Source organism: Mugil cephalus, chromosome 2, assembly GCF_022458985.1.
Source record: "Mugil cephalus isolate CIBA_MC_2020 chromosome 2, CIBA_Mcephalus_1.1, whole genome shotgun sequence".
Lineage (NCBI taxonomy): Eukaryota > Metazoa > Chordata > Actinopteri > Mugiliformes > Mugilidae > Mugil > Mugil cephalus.
Window position 1 is genome coordinate 7,442,277 of NC_061771.1, and position 13,143 is coordinate 7,455,419.

General features: G+C 40.7%; 1 protein-coding gene across 1 annotated transcript; it reads left to right on the forward strand.

The window, feature by feature from the left end:
* The first annotated feature begins 367 nt into the window (after nucleotides 1-367).
* Nucleotides 368-13,094, forward strand: slc2a15b (solute carrier family 2 member 15b). Its single transcript, XM_047579484.1, has 12 exons — nucleotides 368-531; nucleotides 1,940-2,038; nucleotides 4,397-4,557; nucleotides 4,650-4,774; nucleotides 5,016-5,161; nucleotides 6,355-6,487; nucleotides 6,704-6,891; nucleotides 8,631-8,741; nucleotides 9,141-9,242; nucleotides 9,637-9,712; nucleotides 10,868-10,995; nucleotides 12,285-13,094. Exons 1-12 carry the CDS (start codon nucleotides 487-489, stop codon nucleotides 12,495-12,497), a joined length of 1,527 nt encoding a protein of 508 aa, XP_047435440.1. The 5' UTR covers nucleotides 368-486; the 3' UTR covers nucleotides 12,498-13,094.
* Nucleotides 13,095-13,143: the final 49 nt, after the last annotated feature.

Here is a 13,143-nt window from a genome sequence, read left to right on the forward strand (position 1 = left end):
CACGAGAAAATAAATTGTCAAGTCACTAGAAAATGCAAGAGTCTGACTGAAATACCATACTTTATTGACTCAGAGAGCTGTGATCACCCAAAAATGTGCAGGACAGAAGGGGGATCCTCACCTCCTCTACTGGGTGGTGCCTTCGGGTCATAAGCTCTCGGTGTTTACGTGCCCTGAGAACACCCCTGTACACAGCTGGTCACAGGCTTTGCGTTAACGTGTGAGGCCAGCTTGGTGGCCAGCATGTCGCTGTTGTCTCATGTGATCGCTGTGTTGATCGGGCGTGGAAACGAGGCTCTGGTGGGACGGCCCCCGCGCTGACATGCCCTCTGATGATTGGACGTTAATTTCCCGTAACTTCCCATCAACACGACATACCGGTGCGCGTTGAAGCTACAAATGAGGATGCTGCGAAAAGACTTCTGAAGAGTTGTCCTCCCCTCTAACGAGCAGGTCACCCTGAGAGGGTAATTATTTGTGACTTAAATGGCGGAGGAATTGTTGGTGGAAAACGATGCAAAAGTCAAGGGGGTGAGTTTTAACGCTTTCAGTCTTCTGCTTTGGGGTGTTGTTTCCCTTTCAAAGTTTAATATCTTTCACTGAACTATTTCGTTTGCGGTCACATTTCTGGGCAGTTATCTGTTTTCACGAGAGAACTCTTCTGCTAAAAGACTTAAACTTGAGAAGTTCTTTGACTGTAGCAGTGCGAACATGTGAAGAGGAGCACATCTGACACTTAACGAACCTAAATTGCTGCTGACTGGCCTGCATTGTGCGCCGTGAGCCATTTTCACGTGCAGTCCGGTTATCTCTCTCCAGAAGCTAAATTAGGTTTCTCTGCAGAACTGTGCTGTTATTGTTCGGTCAGACAGGGGATAATTCCCCCGTCCCTTTATGGTAACACATCAACATCATATGCTGTCACATCAGAATATCGATTGGTGCACGGGAATGTAAGGTTTCATGAACTTTTATTTCTAGTGTGGGGTTGTTGTGTGGTCATCCATCGGCTCCTTACGCGCTCCATTCAAAGCCATGGTAGTTCAAATACATCACTGTGTGGAATTTCGGATGGCAGCCAAGAGGGTAGCTCCAGGCTATTACTAATGGCAATACAGTAGGGTACCTCAGCCAATTTAAAAGCAAAGAAGCTGTTGTCATATGATCTCTGGTGGGGGGGGGCAACTACTGTACCCAGCATGAAAACACTTAAGCTGCCATCATCGTCATTGGCGGCACTCGGTAAATGTACACTACAGGCCAAAAGTTTGGAAGCAACGTCAAGTTTCAGTTCACAATGCCTTTCTTAAAAACAGGCATTAGTTCTATGTACTGCATGATCAGACTTTTATTGATGTGCCGTCAGCAAGAGAAAAGAAGGGCTTAGTTTTAGGGTCGACAACATATTTGCCAGAGTCACAACTAAAGTGTAAAAGTAAAAAAAAAAAAAATCAGTTTGCATTATTCACCTTAACTCTGACATTTAAGAGTGTGCATACAAATATCCCTGGTATATGTCATGCTGTGGTTAAAGCCAGTGGAGGTTACTTTGAAGAAAGCAAAATCTAAGCAAGACAAACTCAAAAAAAATATAGTAAAATGTCTCCTGATTAGTTACTCTTTATATAATAGTCATGCTTATTCTGATGCAAAGTATACCAATGAAGCTATAACCGTTTATGTACAAATTTGGTTTTGCTTCCAAATCATTGGCCTGTAGTGTACATTCTCTCATGTGACATAAAACCTTTCATATGCACATCAAATACGCACAGGATTTATTTATCGCTTCAGCTTTAAACCAGTGAACATATTGGCAGCTTTGATCACGACAACTTACAATTTATTTCAGGTTTTTATCCTTAAGAGGAGTGTAAAGCTGGTTATTTTGTGTTGATCCTTATACAAAATGTGTTGCTCTTCCTCGTCCCTCCCGCAGCACCTCACAAAGTCGCTGCTGGCGGTGGCTTTCCTGGCCTCGTTCGGCAGCTCCATGCTCTACGGCTACAACCTGGCAGTAGTCAACTCTCCCGCGCAGGTTCGTGTCACCCCCACACCATTTAAACACTCATGATCTCTTCTGTCTATTGTAACGGGAGCTGGAGCCTGTCCCAGGTGTCATTATCACAGAGAGAGATAAACAGACATTCACACCTACCTACCACAAGCTAACCTAACAAGGGAAGGAAAGGAAGAAGCTCTTTCACTTGGAAACAAACCTAAGTGGGCACATTGAGAGCATGAAACTCCACCCAAAAGGACATTAGCCAACTTGTGAGTTTTCTTGCTGGTGGCAACAGTGCTGACCGCTGCGGCACCATGTGGTTTTCACGCGTTATCTAACAATAATATCCGACTCTGTAAAGTTCAGATGCTATATCACATGGAGTCATGTGGGTTTGTGCATGAACTTCACCATATCATCGATATACTGCAGATTTTAATCCGTGATGTGCCCTGGGCTGTTCTTAAGATGTCCAATTTGCTGCGTTGACCTGATTAACCTGTCGAACCAGTCCTGTTTTGATACGGAAAGCCCCCCATGGAAGCATGTGAGCTTCACAGCCACGTGTACAGTTCTGAGGCCCATTCAGCTCATACTGGCTCTCTTTCAAGTTCAACATCCTCTTCTTTATTGTCTTTATTCACGGGAGGTACTTGGTACAGGGTAGTGTAGTAGCCTGTAGGCCTTTGGTCAAGATTGTGGTTTTTAAATGTCATTTAGACATAAATTTACAAAATGGACATTGACATGAGCTGGACTAGGAAGCTACTTTTTGTTTTTGAAGCATCTTGTCTGCATGCCATGTTAAGACCTCTAATCCCACCACTATAAAGTCATGCGACGGTAGATTCTATTTCAGAAGAGCTAATGCCAAATGACACAAGTTAGCTTTCGGCCCTTTCCGTAAATCCTCCAAACTCCGTACACAACCAGGATAGTGTTATCACTTTTCACTTCGAAACTCATGTCAAGATTGAGAATAAGTGCATTTAGATAGTGAAATGTTTCATTTGTTTTAGACAGAGGGCTAATTTTCCTCAGCTGTTTATCATGAGCCGAGTTCCACAGTTTAAGAGCCACTATTCAGTGTCTGAGGAGTAGCAAAGCTTCATCGTGATTTTTAATCTTTGGAATCTTTTGTGTCAGTAATTCTGTTTTGGATTCAGTGTCTTGGTCTTGTAATTTAATATTATGATCAAGGTGAAGGGCAGGTAGTATTAGGGAGCAGAGCAGAAGGTTGTTCTTCTTCTGAGGAAACGTCAGCATTTGGCACTGACTCACCCGCCGTTCTTCAGCCTAATTTCAGCACTCCTCATATGAGCTCAAAACACGAGCATTCCGTAGTCAGATGATCAAATGTGAATTTTCCGTCTTATTTGTCGCAGACACACACATAACACACGTGAGTCAGTAAGAGCCGACAGCTTTCACTAGAACTTGAGATTTGTGCAGGAACATCACACTTTCCATGCATTGTTGTGAACACGATGTCTCAGGAATCTCTTCAGGGTTATTATTCAAACTTGTTACAGATGTTCACTGAACTCAAGGATGAGCTGATCTAGCAGCTCCTTGAGACTGGCTCCAAATGTGATTCAGTCCTCGTAGGCCTCCATGTTACAGTGACAAACTTTAGAAATGAACATGTTTACACCCGTGTTCATAATTTCACTATTCATGGCAACTGTCCAGGGAATATATTTTTATTAAACTCACCTGTAATGACATTTAGGTTTAAAGTTCTGCACATTATAGGTCATTGTTGCTGTGAGTGACAGGTGTGCTGACTCTGACCTCTTTGTCCATTTTTTGACATAACCTGGAGTTAAGCTGAGTCAGGCACTGTTGAGCAACAGTGCTAATGGCCAGAGCCTTTTTTAAATAAATAAATAAATAACTCTTTTGGGAACTTCTGGGACATGTCAGGTGTGACCCCTTTCCAAACTCTTTACACAAAAATCTCCAGTCTTGGTCTTACACTAGTTATAACAATATTTACACCTCTGATGAAAAACTTGACGAAACTGTGAAATTTTCTATAAGAGTGTGTATATTTATTTATAGGATGGGTGTCAGCTACAGGGTGACATAATGTTCTGCATAAATAAACACAATTCCTTAGAAGTCTTCTCTACAAATATTGAAGCTTTGAACAAACAAGAATGATTAATAACTTGATGGGCTGGTCACATACACTCACATACTGCAGTGTGTATATTTTGTCTTTTGTAAAGTTAAAATAGAGTTTATTAATAATTAATAGTTGATTAATAAATGTCTGGCAAGCAGGGACAGTACCATATAGTACCATATGTCTTACTGCTGTGTACTAGAATCAACTTTTTATTCTCTACTAGGCAATGTTAATAATGTTGCTCTCTTCACCACCAGTACATCAAAAGCTTCTATAATGAGACAATGGCAGAAAATTACGACTGGATCCCAGATGAGGGTCATCTCACCATTTTGTACTCCCTCACTGTCTCAGTCTTTGCCATTGGTGGGATGTTTGGGTCCCTACTAGTGGGCAGACTCGTTACCAAATATGGAAGGTCAGTGTGTGTTTAAATGCATTATGCTTATTTGCTTGTGACGATTACAAACACCCCGTTCTTTGAGTAAGAGCCTCTCTGTGTTGGAACAGGAAAGGGACTCTGGTGAGAATCACCGTTCTGGTGTTTATAGGAGGAGCTCTGATGGCCTTCAGCAGATGGAACAGAAATCCTTGGATGGTAATCATTGGTCGCTTCATCACAGGATTACACTCAGGTAGGCCTGGTTGATTCCTGAATGACCAAATGAATCTTTTTATTATCAATATTACTGTTCAACATTTGTCATTAATTGGAGGCCTTTTAAATGCTGAAATTTAGCTGCATGTTTGTACAAATGTTATGTGCCATAGCTGAACATTAATAGTTATTTCATTTAAACCAGTTGATTTGCAGTTTAGGTCTTCTCTTGTCTTTGTTTGCCCTTTCACTATTTTTTTTCTTTCTTTCTTTAACAGGGATCTCTCTCAGTGTGGTGCCGATGTACCTCGGTGAGATTGCCCCCAAGAACCTAAGAGGCTTCCTCGGCCTCATTCCCAGCATCCACATTTGTCTCGGAGTTTTCATTGCTCAAGTCTTGGGGCTCTCTGAACTCCTAGGAAAGGTACTGGCATCGCAGCATTCAACCTCTGCACAAGTCACCTGCTGTGTGGGCTGAGTTGTCCAGCCTGAATCTTTAAAAATGACTTGACATGTGATGCATATTTCCAGTGCTTGTTTCTCCTCTCAAACCTGAGCCTGGAAAAATTTCATTAAGAAAAGTGCACTAAAGCATTTATAGGCTTCAATACCTTCTAGTATCTGAACAGATTGAGCAACAAATATTTAGCAAGTCTAATATCCTTCAGCCTCCTTCTTCTGTTCATGTAAAACAAAGTCAGGTGATGCCTTTTTTCCCCCAACATACAATATTTGTATGTCCTCCTAAGCCTTACAAAACTTAAGGCTATGGAGGAAAACATCTTTACCACATTTCATGTATAGAGGGTATGCGCTGACGTCACTGCCGCTCGGGCCCTGCCCTCCTGAGTGGCAAGAGCCTGGTGAAACGTATCAGTAAATACAGCGAGACAGGGAAATATGTGGATTATCAGATCCACATGTGGACAATTGAACTCGACAGTGATCCATACAAACTGGTATGTATTTGGAAAAGGATTGGTCTCAGTATCAGTAAGTTTAAGTGGCCATTTCAGTTATGACAAATGTAGCATTAAAAGGATCACAGGAGTGATGCAAATATTCTGTTTATTGTTTTATTGTTATTTATTGTTGGAACTGAAATAGTTGCTGTCGGCCGTAACTACGCCAAAACAACAACATCCACAAACTTATCTGACAGCCCTCCAAAATGTAACTTAAGGTATGACTTCATCAGAAAATACAGCATAAATTAATATTACCTGACACTAAATGAGAACCACAACACCAAGTTTCTGTGCTTAGATTCCAGTTGTTTCTTCTAGTGCAGCGATCCATTTACTTCTCTTTTCTTTGGCAGATATCTGTAAAATATATCTCTGGCTGCTTTTCAGATGTGTTGGTAAAGTCGCACAACCATTCTCTTCAGGTCTTCACCATTTTTAAAAAAAAATTATTTCACAATTTAGGTGGTAATAAAGCCTGTGATTCAAACTAATGCACTTTTTGCCACTCAGTGGAAGTAACCACGGAGACTTTGTTTGCTGTGAAGTCACGTGCATACCCTCTACATTTACATGCAATATTATAAATCTGCTACAGATAATGGTTAAATATGTTGATTTTAATAAGGTGTCATGTTTTCTATACACACAGGAAGAGGACTGGCCTCTGCTCCTCTCCATTATAGTGTTTCCTACTGTGGTCCAGCTAATGCTGTTGCCATGGTTTCCAGAGAGTCCACGATACCTGCTGATAGAGAAAGGGAATGTGCACGCCACTATCAAAGGTTAGGGAGTGTATTCACCTTCATCTTCTTATCTGAATTTTTTATTCATTCCTCAAGGATCATTTTCCTCAGACTTTGAATGATCCTCTAGTGTTCCACAAACCTTTGACTGTTAACTTTAGAGGAAAAGATGAAGTAACAGCATAAAACTAGATGTTGCTACTGGTGTTGTGACTGTTGCTGATGTCAGCGCCTCTGTTTCTTTCCCTTCTCTAGCCCTGAAGTGGTTCCGTTCTAAAGGAAACATCCAGGCTGAGATTGAGGAGATGCAAGAGGAGCAGCGCTCCCTGTCCTCCATCCAGACCCTCTCTGTCTGCAGCCTGTTCATGGACCGCTGTGTCCGCTGGCAGGTCATCACTATTGTGGTGTTAAACATTGGCATGCAGCTCTCAGGAATTGATGCGGTGAGTGGGCCTGTTGCGTGTGCACTCCCAGTTTTGAATGTGCGACAACTGTTCAGTTATTGTATGAAAGTGAGCTCTTATTCTGCTGCAGTTTCCGGCTGTGCACCTCTATCTATCCATACATTCAGGGGGTGTTTCACATACACCCCCTGAATGGCTAAGCAGGGGGCAATGGGACCACGCCTCATTATCCCCGGGTCTCCTCTCTCCATGTTACCTCACATAACAAGGTCCACCCATCCGGACATAACGTCAAACACATCTTTGTACTCATTGCTTCATGTGGATGGAAGCTCTAGGCATGCAGACACATAAGCTAGTCCCATTTTCCCAGCAGGAGGACACCCTGCTGAGTGTCTCTGTCCCAGCTGCTTCAGATGGGAGCGCTGGAAGGCTTCAAACATGCACAAGAACAGAAGAAAGTTACTGTATTTCTACCACATCATAGCAACTTTCCCAACCAAATGTAACACGTCCTTAGCCCAGTGTCCATGTATTGGTGGAAGTAGTGGGTCCTCCAGTTTGAAAACAGAGTAGAGTTCAAGCTATCAAAATAATTCATCCATTTTTAGTGTAAAGGAATCTTTTTATGTGGATGTCAAAAGCTGTGGCAAATAAAATAAAATATAGCAAATGCTTCCATATAGAGAATGCCAAGCTGTGAAGAGCCTACATGAAGCCTTTCAGCCTCAGCCTATCTGATGGATATTTTTTTTTCCCCTCTGCTGCTTTTCGTCAGCTGTATGCTTGGGGCCCAAATAAATACCCTGGCTGACTTTCTATACACACTGATTAAAAAAAAAAAGTATCCATGTCAATAACGTCCATTGTATTTGAATTAAAGGATGGCATTTTCACTGAACAAGGGGTATAGTATAGCCAAAATCTCATGCACTGCTCCCAGATTCCCTGAGGCAGCAAATTCAAGCTAAAACTGGTTGTAGGACTTTGGAGAACAAGTAACCTTGGTGGTTTTCTAAAGGATAACACAGTTTGAAGCTGAGCTGCAAAGACGCGAAGATCTCATTTAAACAAAACAAATGTTTATCAAGACTACCTTCTACTTCGGGGACATTAGAGCAGTATATTTGCACTTTTGCAGATGATGCTGTCCCTTTAAAAAATGTCTGAAATAGCAAATGGCACATTCTCTACTTACTGAGAATATTCTTAATGCTTATTTAAGAAAAATATCTGATAGTAATTAGGTCGATGATGTACTGTACTGTATGTATTCAAGACAATTAATGTGTTTAAAAACTGGTGCCAACTTTTTAAATTTAAATTTTAGGTTGTTTGCTTCGATAGAGTCATGTATGTGTGTGCATACTTCAATGCTGCAGTGTAGATGAAATGCTGTATGTATGTATGTGCGTACAGTATATGTGGTTACTAAATCAACGAGATAGAATTTAACCGCACCAACTCCAGTCTCGTCCACACCTCATCAATGATGGATGTTGCATCAGCAAAGTGTGATTAATGAGGATACACAAATTAATTTCATGGGGAGCACTTGTCAGGAGTCCATAGTGATGAAACGCCAAACCTCAAATGCATGAGTGATGGTCAGGCCTGATGCTAATGATTGCTATGATGGATCACGTGGACACACCAAAATAAGTAGAGTGGCCGTTTGGCTCCTTAAGAAAACAAGACAAACTTTTGAATTTTCTCTGCCTGTCTGTGGTCCGACATATTCGTCATATCTGTAAACCTCATGTCGATGTCAATTTCAGATCTGGTTCTACACAAATGACATATTTAAGAATGCAGGAATCCCAGAGCCTCTTATCCAGTACACGACGGTCGGAACTGGTGCCATTGAGGTCATCGCAGGGTTGCTGGGGGTGAGTAGACTTTATCACACTTTAACTTTAGGACATCTAGGATTATTGCAATTATTGTAAGGAGTTCTGACTTATATTTCATTGTGTTTATTATGTTGTTATTATTTTGCCTGGATTTCTGCTGTTGTATTTTGTATATTTTTTCGACAGAACATCTTTTTAAGTTTTGAATGCTGTAATGAACTAAATGCGAAGTGACAAATCTTATTTACTGAGAGATATCTATCGATGTTCTCCTCATGTGCTGTTGTACACATCAAAGGTGGAATATGTCAGATATTCCAACAGACTAATTACAGTCATTCTGAATGTCACACAAAACTACAGAATACGCCATAGTGTATATCGTTTCTGTACATAATTTTCACACCTAGTCTCGCCTCTCTGTCCCTAATTCAGTGTTTTACTGTCGAGCGTCTGGGCAGAAGACCTCTGATTATTGGCGGCTTTCTCTTCATGGGAATGTGCTGCGCTGGGATCACTGTGTCCGTCCTCTTCCAGGTACGTGTCTGATCTCCTGCTGCTATATCACATTGACTTGGAGATTAAGGCAAACAGTGCATTGATTTAAATGGGGCCGAGGACATAGCTCACTTTCCATAACCTGACATTAGTTGCTAATATTTGATTAGTTCCCTTTGAAACACTCACTTTAAAATCATCTATGGCTACACATATAAGAATAAAAAATATTGCAAGATTTGGGAAGTTTAGAAATGCATTATTTGCCAGATTACTGCCTTCTTTGTAGTTACAACAGTACACGCATGAAATAAGTGTCAGGAGCCCCAGATGGCAAAAGTCGTGCTCCTTATGTGCTCCATGTAATCAGAATGATTCAGTCTAGTTGTACGACAGTGTTTTGAACTCATTTCTTGTGTTTGACCAATCACAGGTGCAGCTGTCATTCATGCGCTACATCAGCGTGGGCTGCGTTGTTGGAATTATTGCCGGCTTCTGCATAGGTCCAGGTAAAAACAAACAAACCAACAACTATAACTATAATCTGTCTTCTCTCAAATCTCACTTGAAAACTCTCAAACACAGATGTCAGTACAAGATGTAAGTAGTGCATAAGGTAACACTGCTCCCTGCTGGAAGGCTGCACAATAGCACTCACCACATCTGAAAGCCAGCAGCCTTCCTCAGACTGTGAAGAGATATTGTATTTCATTAGTCTTGTAAATTAGGAAAACCTCACAGCCATTTGTACACTGGGTGAGATGAGCGAAGCGAATTAAGAAGCAATAGTTTACAACGTTGGGAGCCACGTCGAGCGGACCTGCGAGGATGATGAATTGGAACGAATCTGGTTTACATAACGTCATTCGTCAAGCCGGCAAAATCTATACCTCGGCACGCAAAGATTTCTGTTGCCGCAATTAGACTTTTAATGGCTCATTGTTCATAAGCTAGCCGTGATGAATACGCTTTCCTTCAGATGAAACCTTGCTTGCACGCTGACGCTCCCCTCCCATACACATCGCTGATGTTGACAAATTATGGCCTAGTTATTGGTTTGACAGTATTAAACCCTTTTTCTCTTGCTCAGATAATGAGGACATCATTCGGAAGGCAGATCATTAGAGCTTTCAGGCGTATTTCTCCTTCATAGCCTTCACTTCTAACAATGAAGAATTGCGGGTTTAAAGCTAAGACAACATCTCGCACATCATGCATATCAAGCTAATGAATAGCATTAGTCCTGGCTAAGCTATCCTGTTACTTGTGGTTTGGAGTTGGAAGTTTTGCAAACTTGACAAACACCTTCCTCTCCTGTCAGTGTGTGATTACTGAGTAATAACGAACACATAATGAAGTGCGTGCAATATAAAACTATGAGTGTAATATAATTACACTTGAACTTGAGGAGGGTTTATCAATTCTTTTATCATCTTCTGTTTATGTCTGAATGGCTGCCAATGAACTGTCCTGAGGGGGAATATTGATTAAGTAATTAATGAATGAAGACGCTGATGTTAATTTCACAGCACACAATAGATTCATGCAGCAGTACTAAGTGATTAAATGTGATTTGTGCTATGACGGGATGCTTTGTTATATTCAACAAATGGATTCAGCGCTGCTGTCATCCGAGAAATAATAGAAATGTTCCTTCTCCACAGCCGGCGTGCCTTTCCTCATCACTGCCGAGCTGTTTAAGCAGTCTCACCGACCTGCTGCCTACACCGTGGGTGGTTGTCTCAACTGGCTGTCCAACTTCACCATTGGTTTTGTCTTTCCCTTCCTAGAGGTAAAAGAAAACTCACATTCATCCGTTAACATGTGCATGCCCCCCAAAAAACATCAGTTACAATAAAAGTTTTTTGACAAGGAGATCCTGTCATCAGTGAGGTGTCAGATCTGTCCAGAATATAACAGACGATATTTCTTTCACCCCATCTTCATTGACAATACTATATTCATGAAATAGAGGAAAAGAGCGGTGAGCTTATGCTTTCAACTTTGCTTCCTACATTAATTAATTCTAGTGTTCATATTGTGTGTCCAAATTTTATTTATTTTCGTTTGAATCTTCGGTCCAGTTGCATTGACGATCTTGACATTGCATAAAGGATCTCCTCTTACATCGCCAGGTACTGAGCAGTTATGATATCCGCTGTGTGGTTTTGTTTGAATAGAGGTGCGACTCAAATATCAATAAAATTATCAATTAAAACTGTGACCTTGGTATGTCATTGTCCTCTGTGTTGCTCCACCGCGGCAGTGCACATTCATTCAGGTCGCAGATCTTTAAGAAAAGATATCTGGGTCCTCCATGAGATCCTTTAGTCTTTGTGTTTATTCTCACATAAAATAGAGCAACTTCTGGATGATAACATTTAATAACATTTTATTTGTGGGCGTCTTTCCATGAACTCAAAAAACACAGCAAAGCATAATGTATAAGGATAAAATAAAGAAAAGTATACTGAATGAAATAAAGGAGAAACAACTTTAAATGGAGTGAAAAACTACTTTTAAAAAGATGTGTTTTGCATCTGGATTTGAAGGTTAGTGTTAGGATGTCGGGTTGAAGTTTTCCAGAGGCGTGAAGTGTGAAGTGTCTCAATGCTCTGAACTCCACTGTAGACAGTTGTCCAGTTAGTGTAGTTTCATATGCAGGTGTGTAACAACAATAGCTTGGATTCATATACAATGCAACGCAATAATAACGTTAAAGACGTAACTCGTAGTGACAACTCTGTGAGTAAAAAATACCTAACGTTTCACTTTTATTCTGCAGGTTTTAGCGTTTTTTAGCTTATTGTTTTGGTTTTACAGCCTACAGGTTTACTGTTTCACTTTAGCGTGACTCCTTTTTCTTTTTTTAAATAACTGTCCAGCAGACACACAAATTCTCTTTTCAAATTTTTGTAGACAAAAGTCAGCAGCAATACTGGTCGTACCTTCACAAGTCGTTAATAATCTTGGTTTAAATTAATGCTAATGTTGCTTCATGTCTTTTAATGTAGTGTTTTCCATGTTTTTTTTTTGTTTTTTTTTTATTCATGTCTATTATTTTGTGTCCTCTCACCATAGACGAGTATGGGTCCGTACTGTTACCTGATCTTCTGTGCCATCTGCGTGGGAGTGGCCCTCTACACCATCTTCATCGTTCCTGAAACCAAGAACAAAACCTTCGTGGAGATCAGCCAGATGTTCGCTGCCAAGAACAACATCTTTGAAGAGGAGCTGATGGCCAACGGTGATCTGAAAATGGCTCAGGTGAAGGGCTATCAAACCATCGCCTAATATGAATAAGAAGAGCCCAGCAGGAGAGAGGAGATCGACTGACTTTATTAGGCTGTGTACTTTACATGGTCAAATTGGCCATTGGTCACACTTTAAGTCTCTTAGCATCTTAAAGCATTTTTAATGGGAAGTTTTTACCCAATAGTTTCACTTATCTTGAACACACACTTAGCTTAAAGAAGGAATTTGTGGCCGTGAACGTGATGTGAGTAAAGCAATACTACTATTACTGTATGTTTACACCTTTGAGCTCAAGGTGAATGTCTTGAGCGAGAGCTGGAGCTTGTTTGTTGTCTTTTGTTTAGTAATTTAGTGTCTCTCTTTAATGAAGAGAACTGAATATTGTGGCTACTGTAGTAGTCATTCCATGTATCTTATCAAAAGAAATGCACATTTTTGTAATTCTTTAACAAGTTTTACAATTTATCAATGAATCTGAGCTGAACACACTTTGAACATGACTGATTTTGTCTGTGCTGTACCATGATATAAAGGCTCCAATGCTTCGGGTGTTTATGTTTTTGTTTTCTACAGCTGTGGTGATGCTGGAACACAAAGCTGCTCCCATATTTAAATTAAAATAAAAGTGAAATATCACTGTGGCCTCTCACTTAAAATAGCATAAACAACACAACACTTGCAATTA

What these genes read in the sequence shown, in the direction of transcription:
- slc2a15b (XM_047579484.1), top strand. Translation starts at nt 487, where the DNA reads ATGGCGGAGGAATTGTTGGTGGAAAACGATGCAAAAGTCAAGGGG. An exon ending in TCATCGCAGGGTTGCTGGGG is followed by an intron (nt 8,742 to 9,140) that starts GTGAGTAGACTT and finishes TCCCTAATTCAG; the next exon opens with TGTTTTACTGTCGAGCGTCT. An exon ending in TTGTCTTTCCCTTCCTAGAG is followed by an intron (nt 10,996 to 12,284) that starts GTAAAAGAAAAC and finishes CTCTCACCATAG; the next exon opens with ACGAGTATGGGTCCGTACTG.